Below are 21,601 nucleotides of genomic sequence, written 5' to 3'. Positions count from 1 at the left end.
ATTAAAGGTGTATGCCACCACAACAGGCCCTCGCTGCAGGTTCTCACCTGAGCCGTGAAGATAAGGGCTACCCCAGGGTGGCGAGGATTAGAATGAGTGTGATTTACACACCCCTCACGCAGTTGGATTCACTCAAGTTTAAGAAGTGGCTGTAGTGTTGCGGCTGCTGGTTGTGGCAGCCGTTGGGATGCCTGTGTGTGTCCAGATGCCTGATAGGGTCTTGTGTCTTTCTCACCAGCCCTACTCTTTCCATTCCTACTGCCCTGCTGTACCAGCCCGCCTGCCCTGCAGCTGTTTGTGGCTCAGGGCCACACCCTCAGCTCACACTTCCTGCTTCCTGGGCCAATTTTTATAATTTCACATCTTCAGAACTCTTTTGCTTTAGTTTTTCAAGACAGGGTTTTTCTGTCTTGGGTGTCCTGGACTCATTTTGTAGACTAGGTTGACCTTGAACTCACAGAAGTCCACCTGCCTCTGCCTCTCTGAGTGCTGGGATTACAGGCGTGTGTCACCATGCTTGTCTCTTCAGATTTTTTTTTTTGTACTCTAAGTCTAAGTCTATTTCTCTTTCTGTAATCTCAGTTTCCATTCTCTTTCTGTGCTTAGAGTTGTGTTTCCTATTTTGTCCCCTATATTAAACTATATTAGCCAGCTTAGACTTTTCAAATGACTATTTATCATTTTTACCTTTTCTTGTTTTAATTCATTACTTTGTACTCATGTGTATTACTTTTGTTTTGTTTTGTTTTGAGACAGGGACTCTCTACATAAGTTGGCTATCCTGGAACTCAATATGTAGACCAGGCTGGGCTCAAGCTCAGAGAGATCTGCCTGCCACTGCCTCCTGAGTGGTGGGGCTAAAGGCTGTGCACCACTACACTTGGCTTATGTATATTACTTCTTTCTTATGTTTTATTTGAGCTTCTTTGGAAAAAAAAGTGTGTGTATGTATGTGAGGGGGGGAGAGAGGGAAGGATGGAGGGGGGAGAGAGAGAGAGAGAGAGAGAGAGAGAGAGAGAGAGAGAGAGAGGATATATATGTGTGAATATGCTCTGTGCACTTGCATGTATGTCATTGTGTGCACCTCTGCACAGGCATGTGGAGGCAAATGTCTAGTGTTCTTCTCCATTACTCTCCACTCGTTTTTTTGTTTTGTTTTGTTTTAACAAATTTTCAGTTGTTTTAGTTTACTAATGAAGACTCAGAAGCCAGTTACTGGGGTGAAAGCCAGCTAGCTCAGAGAGACAGAGAAAGCACCCAGCTGGCCTTCCTCCTCAGCAGATGTCCCCAAAAGGGGTTAACAGTGTGACCAAATAACACGCAACATTTCCCCCTTTTTGTCTAATTAAAAAGGAAAGATTTTAGCTGGATGTGATGGTGCACACCTTTAATCCAAGCACTCAGGAGGCAGAGGCAGGTGGATCGCTGTGAGTTTGAGGCCAGCCTGGTCTACAAAGCGAGTCCAGGACAGCCAAGGCTACACAGAGAAACCCTGTCTTGAAACACCCCCCTCCCCAAATAAGGAAAGATTTTAACTCTAACATAGTAAAACTATTTACAGTAATGAAGCTATTTCTGCCAAGCTTTCCACAATGTCCAGCTTGGTTGTTTTTGGCAGTCTTAGGATTAAGATTTTTGAGTTCAAAGTTCTGTAAAGTGTTTGTGTCAGTTTCATATGAACTCAGCAGTTTGAATGTCCCGAGCAGTTTGTAGTCTAAAGCTGATCTTTGGGTGGTGGTTATCAGCCTAGTGGTAATCCTGGCTGGGTAGAACACAGCTGTCAACCCAAAGGTGCCCACTGTTTGTGCAGAAGCTGGCAGCAGAGGCACAGGGCAGGTTCCCCAGGGGTTAGTGTTACAATCCATCCAGGTGGATTCATCACTGCAGGCCTCATCATCTTCTCGGAGACCTCAAAGGTTACTGTTAGGAATGGTCACAGTTTATTGTAGAAAACTTAAGCATTTAAAATACCGTATTCAGCAGATCTCAGTTTGAGGACCACAATCTGTTAAGTACATCCGAAGCTTATTTCTAGAATTAGTTAGTACTTTGTATGACTACTAGTATCACAACAGAAAGTTTATATATGCATAATAATCTTACAGATTTTGAGATAATATTTATACCTTAAGAAAAATTTTAAAGAATCAAATAAAAACCAAAAGATTATGAAATTAGTGGCAATAGAATAGTCTTTTATTTCTTGTTTTCCTCTGACCCATACCAGGTGGCTCTTCTGATATGAAGAAATTTTGGGTTTCCCTTTAACAAGCACTTGTAAGTAGTTTAGAGAAGGAGAGAGCCATGCTCCAAGCCCAAAGGCAGCTTTAAGTTTTAATTGAATTGGGACCACATAAAGGCCATCTGCCACTTATGTCTGTAGAGGGCAGCAGAGACAGCTGGAGGTGGGCGATACCACTGGGCCAATTTACTCTTTCTTGGGACATTGTCTCTTGATGACCCATACTTTTTCCTCAGATGTTTCATTTATCCAGTGGACCCCAGATTCCTTAGTTGGATGCTTTCATTCTCCTGGAAAGATAAAAACAAAGCCCTGCCCCAACCTTAACTCGGGGTGGGGGTGGGGGCTCCTTTTTTTTGGTAGGTTATATCTTTCCTAGGGCAAAAGGCTTTTTGGCAACAGAAAAAGTATTATTTTTCAATTGAAATTAAAAAATTCTTTTGAAAATTTGAAACTAGGACTGGAGAGATGGCCCATAGGTTAAGAGTGCCACTTGCTTTTCCAAAGGTCCTAAGTTCAATTCCCAGCAACCACATGGTGGCTCACAACCATCTATAATGTGATTTGATGCCCTCTTCTGGCCTGCTGGCTCACATGCAGACAGAGCACTGTGTAAATAATAAATAAATAAATCTTACAGTTTTCTAAAGTGGGGCTGCACTTGTGCTGCCTCACAGATAAGGTGCTGGTTCTTAAAATCTATGTGTGTACCTGAGTGCGCATTTGTCTACTCCATGTGCTCAGGAGCCTGTGGAGGTCAGAAGAGGGCATTGGGTCCCCTAGAAGTGGGGTTGCAGACAGTAGGTGCTGGGAGCCAAACCTGAGTCCTCTGTAGGGGTAGAGCATGCTCATGTTTATGGTCTGTGCAGTTCTTCTTCAAGGTCATTTTTTCCATTAATCAGGTGGATCAAGTGGAGAAGTCATGGGGTTTACTACCCTTTCCTGTTTCATGTCCCTGCGACTTAAATAAAAATTTATGAATAAAAAAAGAGTAGAGCATGCTCTTAGCCAGTGAGCCATCTCTCTAGCCCACTGGTGCTTATTCTTAAGTGTACCTGGTGTGACCCCTGCCCAGGCCTGGGTTTCTGCCCCTTGTCACGCTGGGCGAGGACTCAGCAGGTTCACAGGGAATGTGATGTGTGTGCATGTGTTTGAGACAGGCTCTTTCTGTGTGGTCTGGGCTGACTTCAAGCACGTGTGCGTGTGCGTGTGCGTGTGCGAGTGTGCGTGTGTGTGTGTGTGTGTGTGTGTGTGTGTGTGTGTGTGTGTATGTGTGTATTTGAGGCAGGGTCTCTCCATGTGGTTCAGGCTGACCTCAAACTTGTGACCCTTTGGCTGTAACCTCCCAGAAAGACTGGTATTTTAAAACTACATTATTGTTGTTTTGGTTGGTGAATTAGTTTTTCGAGACAGGGTTTTTCTGTGTAGCATTGACTGTCCTGGACTCAGTTTGTAGAACAGGCTGGCCTCAAACTCATAGTAATTCCCCTGCCTCTGCCCTCCTGAGTGCTGGGATTAAAGGAGTATACCACCACATTGGCTTATTATTGTTATTTTAAAAATAGTCCTTGGCTATAGGTTGTTTTGTTTTGTTTTTAATTTCATCTGCAAATAGAGCTAAATATTAAGGAATATGTTTAATGACCCTCTTTGAAATGTTTGCTAAGTTTGGCAAGTAAAAACAGCATACAGAGACAGGCAGAGTGAAGGGTGTGAACCCAGCACCCGGGAGACTGAGGAAGTAAAATCTCACCCTCAAGGCTTCTGGGCTACATGGCACAACCCTGTTCCAAAATTAAAACAAAGGCATAACTTTTGTTTTCACGTTTTCATTACTGCATTTAAAACCCATCTGATATCAGCAGATGTGTGTTTTATCTGTGACGTGTTTGTAAGTGCCAGGTGTGCACTGTGGTGTTCATATAGAAGTCAGAAGGCAGCTCTGGGGGTTTACTCTCTCCTTTCACCTTTTCCGGCGTTTGGGAAATCCAGCTCAGGTTGTTAGACTTGAGCACCAGCGCTCTGTTACCTTTAGGTCTTCTGGCCAGCTCCATATCACTACATTTTAAACAGTTTTAATAAGGTAGAATCCACATACAGTATAATGAATGTGTCTTAACTATCCTTTCATACTGTCAGTGTCTTTTGATACAGTAGATTGTTAATATTAAGAAGAGCATAGAGCGTATATGACATAATGCGCTGAGGTGTTAATCTCAGTCACAGTGCTATGCGAGGGCTACTGCTCTCCGTATTTCATTCATCTCTAACAGAAATCTGTAATCATTAAGCCAAGCACCCCATAGCCTCCTGGGCCCTCTAATCTTTCCCTGTGGACTTTCCTCTTCTGGGTCGGTCATATAAATGGGATCCAACAATATCTGGCCTTTTGTTTCTGACACATTTCACTTCTGTCTGCATGGCTCGCCTGTATTAATGCCATGTATCAGAACGCCGGCTCCCTCACGGCTAAGTAATATTACACGGAATGGCCCTGCTGCATTTTGTTTTTCCTTTCATCTGTGCAGATCCCTTCTTTCAGCTTATTTCAGTGAGTACCTGAGAGTAGAACTAGATAATTTATCTTAATATTTAATCTCTTTGGAGACATTTTCCATATTGTTCAAAATGTTAATGTTTTTCTTTTTGGCTAAACAGAGTGCTTTAACATAAGCATGCTTCCTTCTATTTTGCCTTCATTTAGTACCTGAAGCTCTATGTTTCAGATAAGCATACATAGTCTTAAGCTTTGTGTCATTGTCTAATGGCAGAGATGCTCTCCCCACACCAGCTAACCTACCCTGCATTTGTCTTTGGTTTAGTTAACAAGTCCAGCCATTGGGCTGTTTCCTTTTATGTTTTGTTTTTGTTTTTTTGAGACAAGGTTTCTCTGTCACACAAGGCCATGGCTGTCCTAGCCTCTCTTTGTAGACCCTGGTAGCCTCGAAGTCACAGAGATCCACCTGCCTCTGTCTCCCGAGTGCTGGAATTAAAGGCGTGCACCACCACCACATCAGGCCTAGGCTGTTTCTTTTCTGACCATTGAAACACACGTCTCACTTGTCCATGGCACTATTATTGAAAATAGCTTTGGAAAGCCTCTGTGCCAAATGGGAGCAGGGAAGCTTTTTCTTTTTCTGAGCCATCCCCATATAAGTCAGCACTCTTCAGGAGCCTGCAAGAAAGGTCCAGCATAACTTGTTGCACGCCTTTAATCCCAGCACTCGGGAAGCAGAGGCAGGCGGATCGCTGTGAGTTCTAGGCCAGCCTGATCTACAAAGGGAGCCCAGGACAGTCAAGGCTAACACAGAGAGACCCTGTCTTGAAAAACCAAAACCAAAACAACCCCCCCCCCACAACAACCAAAAAACCCTAGCCAAAAAAACCAAAAAAACAAAAAAAAAAAAAACCCAAGCAAACAAACAAACAAAAAAAAAAGTTGAAACTGAGTCTGAACCTAAAGAGGAAAGTGTCACTCCTCACCCCTTTAGCTGTCATTCTTGCTATGATTGCTGGTAGCTAGAGGTTTTGTGAGGAGCAGTTCATTTTCACGTTGAGGCTCTACCTTGGGAAAAAATGGCAGTAATTCTGCCGACCGGCAGAGCTTTCCCGGGTCCCCCGTCTTTGACACAAGAAGTCATTCAGCTGTGTTAAAACCCTGGCTGGGAATCTGAAGCTCTGTCTTTATATACGAACTTGGCCTCATTTTCTCTTCCTTTTTTTAGCCACAGAAATACAGTATTTAAAGTAAAATGGGCTCAGCTATGGTTGTTATGTCAGCGTTTCCACTAATAACGCCTGATTTTCAGGGGTCTGTAATAAAGCTGTAAAATCTCCTTTGCTCTGACTTGGACTCTCTGGTCTCCTCTGGGGGAGATTGATTTTGCAAAACCAAGACAGTGCTTTTCTAGTGTGTTTTGGTTTGGTGTTTTGCAGTTGTCTTTATTAAAGCTTTTAAGTATCAAGGAACTTGTTAGCCTCTGAGTAGTGTTGCCAGGATTCTAATTTCTTTTATGTTTTTATTTATTTTTAGACAGGGTTTCATGTAGCCCAGGCTGGCCTCAAACTTTCTGTGTAGCTGAGGATGACCTCGAATTCCTGATCCTCCTGCCTCCACCTGGGACTACAGGTATGCACCTCAGTCAGGATTCTGATTTCTGTTTCCCTATTGTATTGTGGGTTCTGGAAAGGCTCTGGGTTCTTCTTTGAGTATGATGCTGATACGTAGACTGTGAGTGTTGGGCAGCATAGCCGAGTGCCTCTAGTTAAAGGGAGACATTTATTGTATAAGTATTGTACCTACTGACAAGATTTGATGACCCCAACATTGTTTTTGTTTGTTTGTTTTTGATTCATATTCTTCCTTCGAATAAAAGAAAACGTCCACTGTGGACTAACGAGATAGAAAAGAGTGGGACATAGGATTAGCGTGGGCCGTCTAACCCAGGCCCGAGCAGCCAAGCCACGGGGCCACTCGGTTCTTATGCATCAAGAAGTTAATATTTCTAGCCCTTCCCATGTTGTGGAGCCTTTGGCATGTTTCATGGCTCTCTCGCTGGTGGCGGTGACAAGGCTTCTCATAGTAGCGTTGTCGCTTTATGACTTCAGTGAGCCCATCGGTGGTGAGGACTCTGTTCTGTGTCCTGTGTGCACCCTCCACGTTCCCCTCCTGAACCATCACAGTCCTGGCAGTGGACTTCAGGTGGCTAGCCATGCCTTGTACTCAAATCTTCATTCTTCAAGACCTGGCACCTCAGCACTCAGACTCCAGGGCGCTCCCTGTTTTTGTTTTTTAAAGTAGAAGAGGGAAAAAATAAATAAATAAAGTAGAAGAGGGTAAAGATGGCAAGATGACTCCGTGAGTGAGAGTGCTTGCTGTGCAGCATGAGGACCTGAGTTCAAATCCCCAGCACTGATATGAAAAGCCCCGTGTGGTCATGTGCCACGCTCGTAACCCTAGTGCTCGCTGTAGTGGGTAGAGGAATGGCGCCGGCAGAGAGGGTGGAGCAGGAGACCCAGTGTGCTCCTCTGATGCACAGGCACTTGTACTTGCACATCCACGTGTGTATACCAAACACATATCTAACCACATCCATGCACACACACCAACACGAACACATGACTAAATACAAATAAAGCCGAGGAGGGAAATCGTGAGGTCTTTGTTCTAATCAAACCTAATTACTGGCCCTTGTTCCCTTGTCACACCCAAACTTTCAATATTAGTTGTTATTATTGTACATATTTCATGATCTGTGTTGTGTGCAGGCGTGTGGCGGTCAGAGGGCAACGTCAGGAGTCAGTTCTCTCTTTCTACCTTGTAGGCCCTGGGGACTGAACTCAGGGTGTCAGGTTTGGTGGCAAGAGCCTTGACCTGCTGAGCCATCTTGTCAGCTTTTCCCCTTTCTCCCTCCCTTCTTTATTCTCATTATTTAATGATTTTATTTTATGAGTGCTTTGTACGCATGTGCACTGTGTTTGTGCCGGTGCCCTCAGAGGTTACAAAAGGTTGTGGAACCTCCTAGAATCAGGGGTTACAGATGGTTGTAAGTCACCATGTGGGTGCTGGGAACCGAGCATGAGTCCTCTACAAGAGCGACGTGTGCTCCTAGCTGCTTAGCTGTTCGGCCCCTCACCCTTTATTTTTATAGTGATGAGTATACGCTCACAGCCTCAGACATGCCAGGTAGGTGCTCTGCCATTGAGCTATAGCCCTGGTCCCCAAGTGCCTGTGAAATAATAACAAATGTTTATTACAAGCAGATCTGGGAGCCACTTTGTCTTGCTACAGAGCCCAAGAAACTAATTGGTGCACTTAGGCTCCCCAACAGTAGCAGTGACTGTGACGCATTCAGCAGCCCAGCCTCTGCCAGCACAGTGAAAGCATGACCGAAAGGGAAACCCAGGGGGGAAAGGGCCCTGTGTCCACCGAACAGTGGGAACCAGGAGCTTCCCAAGGGAGGAAGGGAAGCAGGAGAGGGCACACTCAGATGCCGTCTCAAGAACATGTGCAGCAGACCCCTTGATAGGACATCCAGATGTTGCCACAAAATGATGCTCTCTCCTGAACAAACCCCCAGAGTATGCATGAGTGTTACTCAGTGTCTAAAATTAGAAGTAATAGTAAGATGCAGGGAATTAGGATGAAGTAAGAACTTCTGACTTGGCGCTGGAGGCCTGGCTCTTTGTGGGAAGCCGCCCTCTGTTACCCTTGGACAGGCTGTGCTCACAGTATGCCTTTTCCGAAAGTATTGAGTTTCTGTATCTTTTATTCAGCAAAAGCAGCTGAGGCTTTTTTCTTAAACATTTCCTTTTCTTTTGCCATTTGGACTGGCTACATTGAATGCTGTCTCCCACAAGGGTTACATTCCTTCCAGAGAAGCTGTGCACAATGCTCTGGCCATGCCTGTGGGTTCAAGGCTAGTGTGTTTTGAGCTGTGGGCGATAGCTGATAGAAACAACTTGAAATGTAAATGTTTAGTCTTGTTGGGCACTGCCGAGTGTGCCCCCACCTTGTCTTAGGATTTTAACTTCTGGCTTGTGTCCCCAGAACAATAAAAAACGAGCTCATTGGTTCATATTTTTCAGTGGATGTGGTTTGCAGAAATCATAAATAAAACTAACTTAGGTGGAACAGAGCTTTTTAGCAAATAAGGTGAGAATTACCCCCTTTGTTCGGCACGTTCTTTTGGTTCACAGACTTGGAAAGAAAACTGCTGTAAATAAAGCCCCTTTGTACTCTGGATTTCTAAACTGGCCACCAAGTGATTCTTATCTGGTGGGTGCCCCTGTGGCCCCTCACTGGTGCTGCTAGCCCAGTGTGTGGCAGAATGCAGGGAAACACGACGCCATGGGCTGGGGGCAGTGGGCAGAGTTCTTCAGCCTCTGCAGCTGAGCTGTGGACATCTTCCTGGAGAAGGAGATGCATTGTTACTACTGCTGAGGCTCCTTGGAGCACCTCTGCTCCAGCTAAGGATGCCTTGTTACCATAGCAACAGCACTGAATGGTATAGGGTGGCCCACAGTTTCAGAAAGCACCTTCTATAAATAGAAGCTACTTACTTGGATGTTTCTACCATCAGTGGAAGTCATCAGAGCCTCTGTTTAGGACTTAGATGTGTCTCTTGCCAGTTTCTGCTTTCTTGAAGGTTTCTTTACTAATGCTATGGAATGATTCTTTTATTCATACATTCTTCTCTTTCAGTTATTTACCTCTCTCTCTCTCTCTCTCTCTCTCTCTCTCTCTCTCTGTGTGTGTGTGTGTGTGTAATGTGCACATGTGGGTACATGTGTAGACTAGAGGTTGACATTGGTGTCTTCCTCAGTTGCTCTTCACTCTTCTTTTTTTTCTTGATTTTTCGAGACAGGGTTTCTCTGTGTAGCTCTGGCTGTCCCAGAAGAACCCACAGCGATCCGCCTGCCTCTGCCTCCCGAGTGCTGGGAGTAAAGGCATGCGCCACCACGCCCAGTCCTTCCTTTCTTTTTTTAAAATCATATTTATGGTAGAGTGGCTTGCACTGTTGTTTGTTTCATTGTTGTCGCTTGGCTTTTGGGGTCAGGTTTTGCAGTGTAGCCCAGGCTAGTGTCAAGCGTGAGTTCCTCCTTCTCCAACTTCCTGAGTGCTGAGATGCTCACCATACCCAGCAAGTGCTCAGTCTTTTTAAAGAGAAAAAAAATAAGAGTCAACCTTTTTCTGAAGCAATTGACTGTGAGCATGCTTGGAGGATGCTCTTCTCATTGTCCTTCCAGGGTGCCTGCAGGTCCCAGACGTTGCCAGCTTATTTGCAAAGCTCTTTCCGTAAAGATCATCGCTGACCTCTGCATTCTATCAGAACAACCAGGGAGCAATGTGCTGGTGCCATTTAATGAGTCCCTTCTGTAGGCATCGTATCTGCCCAGTTGGAACTACAGGTTATAAAGACAAACTCCTAACTTAAACTGTCTTAAACAAAACTTGGAGGAGGAGGAATTTCTGGGAAGAATCTTTTTGTTTTGAGTTTTTCGAGACAGGGTTTCTCTACATAGCCTTGGCTGTCCTAGACTCACTTTATAGACCAGGCTGGCCTTGAACTCACAGCGATCTGCCTGCCTCTGCTTCTTGAGTCCTAGGATTCCTTTTGGGAAGAATCTTGAGTAGCTTTCTGTGAAGAGACTTGAACAGTTTGCCCAATGGAAAGCGTCTCCATAGGCCTTGTCAAACAGCCAAGGCTCACACCTGGAGCGGTGCCTGTGTCAGTCTGTCTCTGCGTGGCTTTGTCTCTTCCAGGAGGCCAGCCTTCTTCCCTTAGCGTGGAGCCTCACTGCTGCCTAGTGCAGCTTCACGTCCTCCAGATCTCCTTCCCGGTGCCAATATGGGACAGCTCCCTTGCCAGGGGCCTCTGTAGAGCACCATGGGAGGGAACTTGCAGGGTTGGGGTGTGTTGGGTCAACAATTCCAGAGAGTTCCTCACCTGATCCTGGAGTTCTTCCTAGCAAAAGTCTTTGGAAGGGGTGTTAGTATTTCTGTTCTAGAAATTATGAGGCTGTACCCCCTGGAGGCCAAGAGGCTTGACAGAGACCACATGGCTGAGGCCAGGCCTCCAGCCCCTGTGTCTGGCCCCAGAGTACTTGCTTTTACCCAGTATAGTATGTTTCCGGGTCATTCAATAGAAAAGAAAAGGGAAAATACATTTAGATGTCAAGATATCGACAATGGCAAAGTGGTAGGGAATCTAACTTTCTTTCCAGTCACCTCAAATGCTATACTACCTTAAGTTTTTTTTTTTTAAAGACCTAAAGTCATACAAGGTCTCTTAAAAATGAACAACAACAAATGGTAGTAAGTGGGAGTTCAGTTTCTGAAGACTGTCTGTGGGCTCACTAGAGAGTATCATTAGAATTTCCCAGTAAAGCTAAATGCCCAGTTAGACCCATCCTTGAGCCCCAGGGGCTGCCAAATGATCAAGAGCATTGCTGTGGGACCCAGCCCTTCTCTCTACACAGGGGACATGTGGCTAGTCTGCAAAGGGGAAAAAAAAAAAAAGCAGGAAGGGAAAGAAGAAAGCAGAGGCATCTGTGCCAGGTCCCTGCTGCTTCTCTCTGTGCCAGTGTCCTGGTGTGGCCAGGATTCTGCTCCTCAGTGTGCCTCAGGAGGAAGGACATTTGAAAGGCATGGCTACAGTGTTTGGTGCACAGAAACACGAGGGTGCTCTAATGGGTTTGCTGATCTTGAAAGCAAGCTTATCAGGTCACAAGTACAGATGTTGAGATCTCAAACAGGGTCACAGTAGAAACGGCTGTCCAGTGCCACCCCAGGCTCAGGCCACCACTGCACTGCAGTGCTCCACTCATAGACACCAGGCAGAAACGCAGAGTGATGGAAAGCAGAGATTTTGCGTGATTTGTTGTGTTTTTAATTAATTTGGATCCAGTTTGAAATGGGCAAGTGTCGTATTTAAACAGCATCCAGAGATGGAGCTGGAATCTTCCAATGCATTTTCTGATTCTCCATGGAGGATGTGAATGTTAGGGTTTTGTTTTGTTTTGTTTAAAGAAGAATCTTCTCCCTCCATCGGCCTTGCACTTTTTCCACATATGAACTGTTTTTCTGTGTGCAGCCGACTGTTGCCGGCCAGAGAGCAAACACTAGGATGCGGTTTGTGAAGGGACTGACTGCTCTGTAGAGAGGATGCTTCAGGGGAGACATTTTGGCTCTGGAAAGTGTATTACGTTAAGTTCACCAGCTTCAGTACATTCTTACAACAAGCGAAGGCTGAAAGTGTATCTGGCAGACCATTTATCTTTCTCGAAGTCTGTGAAACATAAGATTGTGTGAGGCTTGTTTTCTGGAAAAGAGGAGCAGTGCCCTCGGTGGAGGCAGTCTGGAGAGGACGTGGGACAGGAGCTCCTTCTCTGAGCCTCGGCGCTTACTGTATAGCCTGTCCTTTTACCTTCAGTTTTAAGGTATTTGGCTATAATCTATCAACGTGCCACTGTAACATGGCATGCCATAAACATCTCAGAATACTATATAAACCGTGCCCAAGAAGGGAAGTCCTTTCTGATGGGCCCGCAAGGCCTCTGTGGTGTTTTTGACATCATGACTCAAAAGCACTCAGAAGGCTCCAGTGAGTTTAGAGTGTGCTGACCCTTTAGCAATGCCTTGGCTTCCCAAGGTGTTAAACGTGGCTACTGAAGCAGATGCTACTATCTAAAGTGCGATGCTGCAGTTGACTTTGAACCACTGTCTGTAGCTTGTGGTTACGCCTGAAGCTGGAGAAATGGTGGACCACTAACCCTGATGCAGGGTAATCTTATCCTGCCACTCAACACTGATGCATTTAAACATCCGGCAAAGGTTTGTAACGTTTCAGCTGTGCTATAACTTTGGCTAGATGCCTTGGTAAAGGACCATATAATTTATCACCCGGGCCAGTTTTTTTTTAATTTTTATTTTATATATATGGGTGTTTTGCCTTCATGTATGTATGTATGTGGAGACCACAAGAAGGCATCAAATCACCTAGGGGAGTTATAGAGAATTGTGAGTTACCATGTTCATGCTGGGAATTGAACCTGGGTCCTCTGCAAGAGTATCCAGGGTCCAGCTGCTGAGCTGTCTGCCTAGACCCACCATGGCCACTTTCGAGAGTGAGAAGGAGCTACTCTATAACTCCCACAGTAACGGGCTGAGGCCCTTTGAGGCCAACCTCAATTGCCTAGTGAGGCTATGTCTTCAGTCAGTGTCTCAGTTAGTAGAGTGCTTGCCTGGCATCCGTGAGTGAAGCCTCGGGTTGGATGCCTAGAACAGCCTGGACCACGTGGTAGTCGTGACATGTCTGTAACCCTGGCACTAGAGGCACTAGATTAGATGGTGGGTCTTCCTAGGCTACAAGATGAATTCTACGGCAGCCTGGGTTCCACAAGATCATGCCCAACAAAACAAAACACTAGAGCCCACCGTAAATTATGATAACACGAATAACTTTATTAGTGTTACAGTGATACAGTCATCACATCATGGGACTGTCCCAGCTAATCTGCAGCGGACAGTGGCCCTGTGTATTCATGTCCTTAGGTGTGTCCAACTGTTAGACAGCCAGCAGTTCCACACATTCAATCAGGAACTTTATAAAGGCCTTGGGTCATACTCTTAGCACTGTAAAAATGAAAAAGTATACAAAACAACCCTCCTTCTACAGCTGTTCCAGGGCCCCAGAGGCAGTTCCCCCGTTCTGAGCTATTTACGTGGCAGTGTGCAAGCATCTCTCACCCCGAGGTTCCGCCATTCACTGCTGCTGCTGCTCCACACCGCGTCAGTCATAGCCAAAACGTACAGAAGACAGTGTGCTAGAGTCCAACTAACTTTTCCCCTTTCAAAAAAATAGTCTCCCCAGTAGCTCAGGCTCACCTCCAACTCATGGTGATCCTCCTGCCTCAGATTCTCAAGTGCTCAGCTTATAGGCATTTGCTACCATGTATGACTCAATCAGCTTTTCCTGCTAAGGGCCAGATGGTAAGCATTTTAGTCCGTGTGGGCCATGTGACGTTACAGCCACCCCCTGCTGGCGTTGTATGATAAAAATGAGCAGGTTAGGCCGTGTTCCCAAACCACATTATTTACCTACACAAGTGGCAGACAGATCTGGGCCATCGTTTGCTAGCCCACTGTTTCTTACCGTGTCATCACTGTCTGCTCCCGGTCGCCGTCTCTCCATAGTCTGCTTTTGTCACAGTTTCTAGCTTCTTCCCTGTTGTCGAAGACAGTCCTCTGTCTTAAATCCAGTGTAAGGGACAAATACTCTTTTCCATCTTCAAGTACTGGTTTGGTTTGGGTGACGTAGTAGTCCCTGGATTTCTCTGCTGATGGTGGTTTCTTTCCTGAAACTGTGGCTCCTTCTCTCCTTCCAGACAGCCAAGTGTTGGAATCCCCCGGGGCTCAGTTCTCTCTGCCTTCTCTCGCTTTCCCTCCCCTCTCACTTGACTGATTGAAAGAGTGCATGCAGCTCTGACTGGCGTGGCCAGGCAGCTCTCTTTGTGGTTATCACAAGCCACAAAGTGCATGAGCCCTCCATGTGTCCAGCTCTCCCACACCCCATCACAGATGACGTGGGGGTTATAATGTTTTTAATGTGTCCCACCCACCTTTGTGGGGTTTTAGTTCCTTGGAAACATTTGGCTCAGTACTAGCTTCAAATGTACCCTTCTGACTTCATTCCGTTGGTTTCTAAGTAGGACACCCTAAGTATCTTAAAATTTGCCACAAATCTTGAGTCCCTGGTCAACTCCTGATTTTGCTGTTGGCGGCATCAGTCTTTTAGAGCCATTCTGTAGATGAGGAAGCTGGCCCTCGGCAAGTGTCCAGAGCTTACCTCACTTGTAACAGGGAGCCACCACTGTCTTCCCAGGTGTGAAGCATCATGCACACACTCAAACACAGATGTGTACTCTTTTTATTATCAGTGACAGGTTTATTAATCACCAATATAGAGCAAGTGGCTTAGTCTTAAATAGAGACTTTATGCCAGGCATGGTAGCATGTGCCTGTAAGCCCAGCGCGGAAGAGAAGCAGAGGCAGAAGGGTTGCTGCAAGTTTTGGGCCAGCCTGGTCTACAGAGAGTTCTAATCCAGCCATGGCTACACAATAAGACCCTGTCTTAGAAAACCAAAAGCTTAAAATTTATGACTCAGATGACTAAGCCCGTATACAAGGCTTTACCTCCTATTCTGGTGCAGTGGAGCAGTCTGCGCAGGAACAGTGACTCGAGTTTTGGCTAACTGTTGAGACGGAAGTGGACTGTCGTGTGTGGCTGGCGCTTACTCTCCTTCCATCCTCGCTCACCTGCTGCTTTTGTTCCAGGCTCTAGAAGAGGCCCAGAAGGCCATTCAGCAACTCTTTGGCAAAATCAAGGATATCAAAGACAAAGCAGAAAAATCAGAACAAATGGTGAGTTTACGTTTCCTCCTAGCGTGCTTGCACCCTGAGCGGGAAGTCAGGCTCACCCAGGCACCATGGTCACCAGGCTCCTGTCCCCCTGCCAGCCGCAGTCATGCACTCCTGTGTGTGAGTGTGCCCGGCTGCCTCAGAGCTGCTGGACAGGGCTGACTCACCGGCCTTGCTGCCCCACATTTGCAGCCGCTTTCAAATAGGAAATAATTTCTTTTCCCTCCACAAATAGTTTCCTAGTCACTTTGGATGCCATTCTCTAGCATGTTTCTAGCATCTGTTTCACGGTTAAGACATTTGAGATGTCATCTGGTACGTAGCACATTGGTACGGTCCCGGCTCTGGGCTCCGGGTACCATGGCCAGGATGCTTGCTCACAGTCTTCTTTAGTTCCCACTCTCTGCATCTGTAGGTGATGTGCTCAGAAGGCCCCCTGCTGACCCAGAAGCCAGCCTTCACCACAGCTGCCCCTCAGGGGCCTCCAGGCTGCACTGGGTTTCTGGGCTGAGATTCTAAGTCATGTGATGCACCTAAATGACAGTCTCTTCCACTATGAAATAATAATAATAACGTCTAGCTCATAGGGACTCTGTGCAGAGTACCCTAAGGTCTGCATTTTCTCAGGCGTACAATACCAGACACCAAGTGCTAACGAAGGTGACATTTGCCAGACTTCGTTTGTACTTAATTTTGTTTGGTTTGAGTCAGGGTTTTACTACGTCGCCCTGACCTGGAACTCTGTGTAGATCAGGCTGGCTTTGAACTCACAGAGATCCAGTTGCCTCTGCCTCGCAGACACTTAGGGCTATGCTCCGCTTTTATGCTGAGCAATAACGTTATGTTTCTAAGCTGCTGTTCTGGATTGTTCTCCCTCTTCCACCCAAGGGGGACACCATGGTGGGGTCGTAGTACCTGGCAAAGCCTCTCAAGGTGCCAAGCACACCGCTACTTCCTTTATACAAGTGATTTGATGTAGGCCCCCGATACCCTTGCAGTGAGATTTAGTCATTGCTGTTAGTTTATTTATTTACCTTGATTACTCATTTTGTAGATAAGGAAACTGGTACTCAGCAAGAACCTTGGCCTAAGACACAGAGCGTGTAAGTGGTAGAGAAGACTCAGCCCTGTATTCGCCTGAATCTGGGCCCACCATGTCTTACTCTGTCCTCTTCGGATGCCCACGAATGACCACTGCAGTTAACCGCAGCAATCTGCTTTGCAGAATAGCCTTTCCTAGGTGTGCCCGGAGCACTCCTTGCATGCCCTGCCATTAAAGGTTCTGTTGAGGAGCCGGCTGTGGTGGCTTCCCCAGCTTCTCTGAGGAATCCACTTGCCCTGGCTGGAGGACACTTGCATTCCCACATCATCCTCTGTCCTCTCAGGTCTGCCAAAAAATAGTTCTGGCAGCTTTTGCTCCCCAAATTGCCCTTCTCCTCTTAGGAGGCTACGTGTTAAGCTTGCCACAGCACTGGATTCTTACCTTTTTAAAAAATGTGAGCCAGGGGGCTGGAGAGATGGCTCAGTAGTTAAGAGCACTGGCTGCTCCTCCAGGGGTCCTGAGTTCAATTCCCAGCAACCAGCCATCTGTACTATGATCAGATGCTCTCTTCTGGCATGCATGATGACAGCATACTCATATACATAATAAATAAATAGCTTTTTAAAAATTTGAGCCAGTTTTTCCTTTGCTGGAGACCAGGAATGAACTGTAGCTTCATTAATAATGACTGCCTCAGTGCAGCGAGCTGGGCCTAGCACCTGTAGTGGCAGAGGGCACACTAACTGCAGAGGAACGTGCTACATGTCACTTCTCTACGCTATACCCGCTGCTGTCTGTGTTCCATCAAGAGTGACAAATAGTAAATTTCTTCCTCTGAGGGTTTTGTGACCATGGGTATGAAATCTGAAGAGAAACCAAATTAAACAAACAAACAAAACAAAAAACCATTTGAGACAGGTTTTGCTAGGTAACCAAACTGGCATTAAACTCAGTGAGTAGTCAGGGCCCAGGCTGTCTGTGAACTTGTGATCATCATGGCTGGGCCTTTCAGGTGGTAGGATTATAAGCATGTGCCATCGCACCCAGGCCAAAAGAATGGCTTTAAGAAAGGGGTCATTTACGCGTGGCAGACTTAGACCAAAGGGACAGAGCTGGGTGCAGTGGTACCTGCCTATAATCCCCGACTTGGAAAGCAGAAGCAGGAAGAGTGGCACAGAGCAGGGCCAGCCCAGTTCATACAGCAAGTTCAAGGACAGCCAGAGCTACATAGCAAGACCTTGGCTCAATAAAAAGAAGCAGGCAGAGGGCCAGGGAGACGGCTCAGCAGTAAGAGCACTTGCTGCCCTCGCAGGGCCTAGTCTGGCTCCCAGCACTCACACCAGGCTGCCCACAACTAATTAACTCCAGCTCCAGGGCATCCAGTGCTCCTTTTGGCCTATATGGGCACCAGTATATATACATATACACATAAAATAGTAAGAATACACCTTTCCTTTTTCCCCCTTAAAGAGAGGGTCTCTCTACATAGCACTGGCTGTCCTAAAGCTCAATATGTAGACCAGGCTGGCCTTGAACTCCAGAGACATGCTGGCATCTGCCTTGTAATTACTGAGATTAAATGAATCACTGCACCCGAGAAATAAGCAAACAAAACATCAAAGGGGCTAGTTTCTGAAAATTAGTTTAGTTTTGAGAGTGTCTTTATTTTTTTCTAGGGGTTGGCCTCAGGTTGTTTTGCTGATTTCATGTGTATGATTTTTTCTTGTAGAGTGACTTAAGGAGGGTTTCAAAGCTTTTGTACCCTTCCCCTTTCCCTCCTGTTGTTTTCAATGTTTAGGTGAAGGAAATCACCCGGGATATTAAGCAGTTAGATCACGCCAAGCGCCACCTGACCACCTCGATCACGACACTGAACCACCTGCACATGCTGGCCGGCGGGGTGGACTCCCTGGAGTAAGCAGTGGGCCCATGGGAAATGCTCCACATAAGGACAGTGGCTTCAGAGACATTCACTTCCCAGCCACGCCAGCCTCACCATCGCGCCCCACTTTTGGAGCACTGCCTGCAAGTGTTCAGTCACTTTTGGTGTTCACAACTTAACAAAAGAGCTGGAGATGTCATCCAATGGCAGAGTGTCTGCTTAACATGCCCAAAGCCCTGGGTTCTGTCCCCAGAAAAGCAAGAGGCAGCAGACTTCTGCCTTAATGAAAGAATGCTGGACAGGTGACCTGAGGAGGCCACAGAAAGCCCATGAGAATGACCCTGAGAAACGGGTCGTTTCGTGTGGTAGATCTAGACAGAGTGACTCAGCTGTCACTCCCCAGGGCCTCTGCCTTGGCAAGGGCCCTTCTTCCTAGTGGGCTGAGTTGCACTTCACCAAAGAGACCATTTGTAAACAAATCTTTGATGTATCACTCAACCCACATTTTTAAAAAACCCATGTTTTTAAGATTGTAGCTTTCTGTTTAGCACATTTAGAAACCGTGTTAAAAGAAGTTGCTAGTTATTTACCAAGAAGCAGGGATTCAGCTCCTCCTCAGCGCTGCAGCTCCTGTCTGTGCCGAGTCTCAGGATGATGCCCCTGCCCTAGTCAGAGTGGGCTTCACATGCGTCCAGAAATGCAGCTCTGGCTGGCATGAAGGATGCCCAGAAAGAAAGAGCAGAGGCTGTTTCATTTGTAGCTGCTGCTGGGTATGCTGTGGGTGGCGGGAGTGATGGTCCAGGGCAGCCAGCCAGTGGCACTGGAAGAGCTGCCTCCCGCTTCCTTCCCACCAGGCAGGTAGAGATGGCAGTGGAGCACCGTCCTTGAACATAAGCTGCTCCTTCAGATGTCTTGTAAGGAAGTCATGAATTACACCCTTAATGTGAATGCCAACCCCAGTGAAACACTGAGACCTAATAGTTTGCACTTCGTTGCCATGTTTAACTGTTGATTTTATCAGCATTGCTTACTTAAAGCTTCATTACCCTCAGCAGTAGGGCAAGGCGACATCTCGGATGCAGTCATTTATCATTGGCTTAAAACGACAGATTGCAGCTAACTTGAAATCACAAACAACCATCCTCTTTTGCGTTCTAGAAAAATGGTTTGGTTCTCCTGTGCGACACAATCCTCAGTGATATTTTACCTAATGTTCCCTCAAATTCTGCTCTGCATGCAGTGCCCAACCCAACCCCGTAGTTTGCCCAGAGTCCTCTCCTGCCACTCACTGAGCATGTGGCACACACACACTCTTTTGTGCTCTGGGACATATACTTTGCATTGCTATTTGGAACTTAGTCTGCCCTCCTTGTTGTTAGCTAAATGCTTATTTGACTCTCCCTACTGAGGGGTGTCACCTTGAGAGTTGGAGCCAAGTCCTTATCTTTCCTCCTCTGGTGCTCAGCCCTGTACATATTCAGCACTTGGGAGGTTTTACTAAACCTGGCCGCAGCCTGTTTCAGAGCTAGTGAGGTATCTTGTCGCTATCTTGTGTCTTCAGTGTTTGGTTTCTAGTCTCAGCTTCTGTCCTTGCAGAGCCATGACCAGGCGCAGGCAGTATGGAGAAGTTGCTAACCTCCTTCAGGGTGTGATGAATGTCCTGGAGCACTTTCACAAGTACATGGGCATCCCGCAGATCCGGCAGCTCTCTGAGAGGTAAGATGGCCTCGCAGTCAGAGCCCTCTCCAGAAGGAAAGATGGTGCCGCATGTGTTCCCTCACCTTATTCTAGGAATTGGCTTCCAATGTTGTGTGACCTCACTCTCCGACACTCTTTACCGAGTGTGTGGAGGCTGCCCGAGTCAGCTTGTACGCTCACATGGATGCATGTGTGCCCAGGTCCCCATTGTCCACTCAACTCGTTGACCTAATAGTTACTTTGCTCCTGACCCTGGGCCAGGCTTGGTAGTGATTCATCTCCGCTCCGTGCACTGTCAGTTAAGGCAGCTGAAGACAGGATAGAGGAGCCACTGGCTACCAGGGCTGCCAGATGGTGTTCACTGTCAGCTGGGAGCTCAGCCGGGCTCTGGCCTGAGCTCCCTGTTGTCCTCACGGGCTTCTCGGGCTTTCTCGGGGTCTAAGGATGAGTGCATCACAAGAGCTTGGCCTGTGAAGTCACGTGGCACCACAGAGCCACTGAGATTCAAGCGGAAAAAAACCGCGTCCTACCCCCTCCCGTTTCCTCTCTAACCCTGTCAGTGACACATGGTGCCAGCGTGTGGAGTGGGTGGGCGCTGAGGTTTAGACACACAGTGGCTCCCGAGCTTCACAGTCACAGCGGTGAGTTTCTCTTTGACCTTATTTTTTTTTCTTCCTACCATTCTTGAGGTTTTCCCCAAATTTCCTTTAGTTATTTTTATTTTATGTGTATGAGTGAGTTTTTTTGCCTGCACCATGTCTGTGATCCACACACGTGCCTGGCGGTTATAGATGTCAGAAAGAGGCATCAGATCCCATAGAACTTTTTTTCATTCTGCCCAGTTACACATTTCTATTCTATGTTTCTTTATTTAATTGTACAAATAATATAAATATACAATTTTTTATTTAAAAAGTATAAACTGGGTGGGCGTGATGGCGTACCCCTTTAATCCCAGCACTCGGGAGGCAGGTGGGTCGAGGCCAGCCTGGTCTACAAAATGAGTCCAAGACAGTCAAGGCCAACACAGAGAGACCCTATCTCGAAAAACCAAAAAAGAAAAAGGAAAAAAAAAAGTATAAACTGGATGTGCGTGGCTCACATCTGTAGTCCCAGCACTCAGGAGGTTGAGCTAGAGATCTGCCTTCGTTTGAGGCCGGCCTAGGCTTTAGAATGAGACCTTCTGTCAAAACACTAACAAAGAAAAAGACAACAACAGCAACAAAGCAAACTGGTATATCTAAGTTCCCTTAGCTACATTGCAGGTCCTGTTGCACTTCCTGGATGGGGTAACTGCTGTCCGCCTGTTGGTTCTCCCTCTGGACTGTCACCTGTACTCTTACGGTGTGCTGGCAGAGCAGCCTCCTGCTGTGTGCAGGCTGCCGTGGGATAGTGTGTCCCGGACTAGTTTGCTATTTCCACTTTTCTGGATTTCTTACTCTGATTCTTTCCTCCACCCCTCTTGGTTTTTAGAGACAGGGTCTCTCTGTGTAGCCTTGACTCTCCTGGACTTGCTTTATAGACCAGGCTGGCCTCGAACTCACAGTGATCTGCCTGCCTCTACTTCCCGAGTGCTGGGATTAAAGGCGTGTGCCAGAACACCCAGCTTCTTACTCTGATTCTTAAGACTTACCCCCTTTCACATGTGTGCAAGAAGAGTCGATCTCGGTCCTAAGGTTATATGCACTTAAAGGTTTAAGAGCTGCAGCTCCTTTACTCTCCAAAAAGGCTATTTAAATTCACAGTGCTATCTTGAAGCACTTGAGTACCCATTCCTCTATGCCCTCCACAAATCTGGTATTGTTGATTTTCATT

General features: G+C 46.6%; 2 protein-coding genes across 2 annotated transcripts in view; one reads left to right on the top strand and one right to left on the bottom strand.

The window, feature by feature from the left end:
• VPS53 (VPS53 subunit of GARP complex) overlaps window positions 1-21,601 on the top strand; it is a 137,599-nt gene that overhangs the window by 27,890 nt on the left and 88,108 nt on the right. Inside the window, exons 5-7 of the mRNA XM_084802771.1 lie at window positions 15,081-15,167; window positions 18,005-18,120; window positions 19,685-19,804. Coding sequence (XP_084658897.1) covers window positions 15,081-15,167; window positions 18,005-18,120; window positions 19,685-19,804 — 323 coding nt within the window. The remainder of the gene's footprint in view (window positions 1-15,080; window positions 15,168-18,004; window positions 18,121-19,684; window positions 19,805-21,601) is intronic.
• On the bottom strand, window positions 4,865-7,631 carry LOC311578335 (small ribosomal subunit protein bS21m-like). The gene has a single exon (XM_084748197.1). It carries the CDS (start codon window positions 6,954-6,956, stop codon window positions 6,681-6,683), a length of 276 nt encoding a protein of 91 aa, XP_084604323.1. The 5' UTR covers window positions 6,957-7,631; the 3' UTR covers window positions 4,865-6,680.

Source organism: Acomys minous (assembly GCF_964271855.1).
Source record: "Acomys minous genome assembly, chromosome: 12".
Taxonomy (NCBI): Eukaryota; Metazoa; Chordata; class Mammalia; order Rodentia; family Muridae; genus Acomys; species Acomys minous.
This window is presented reverse-complemented; position numbering and strand designations above follow the sequence as displayed.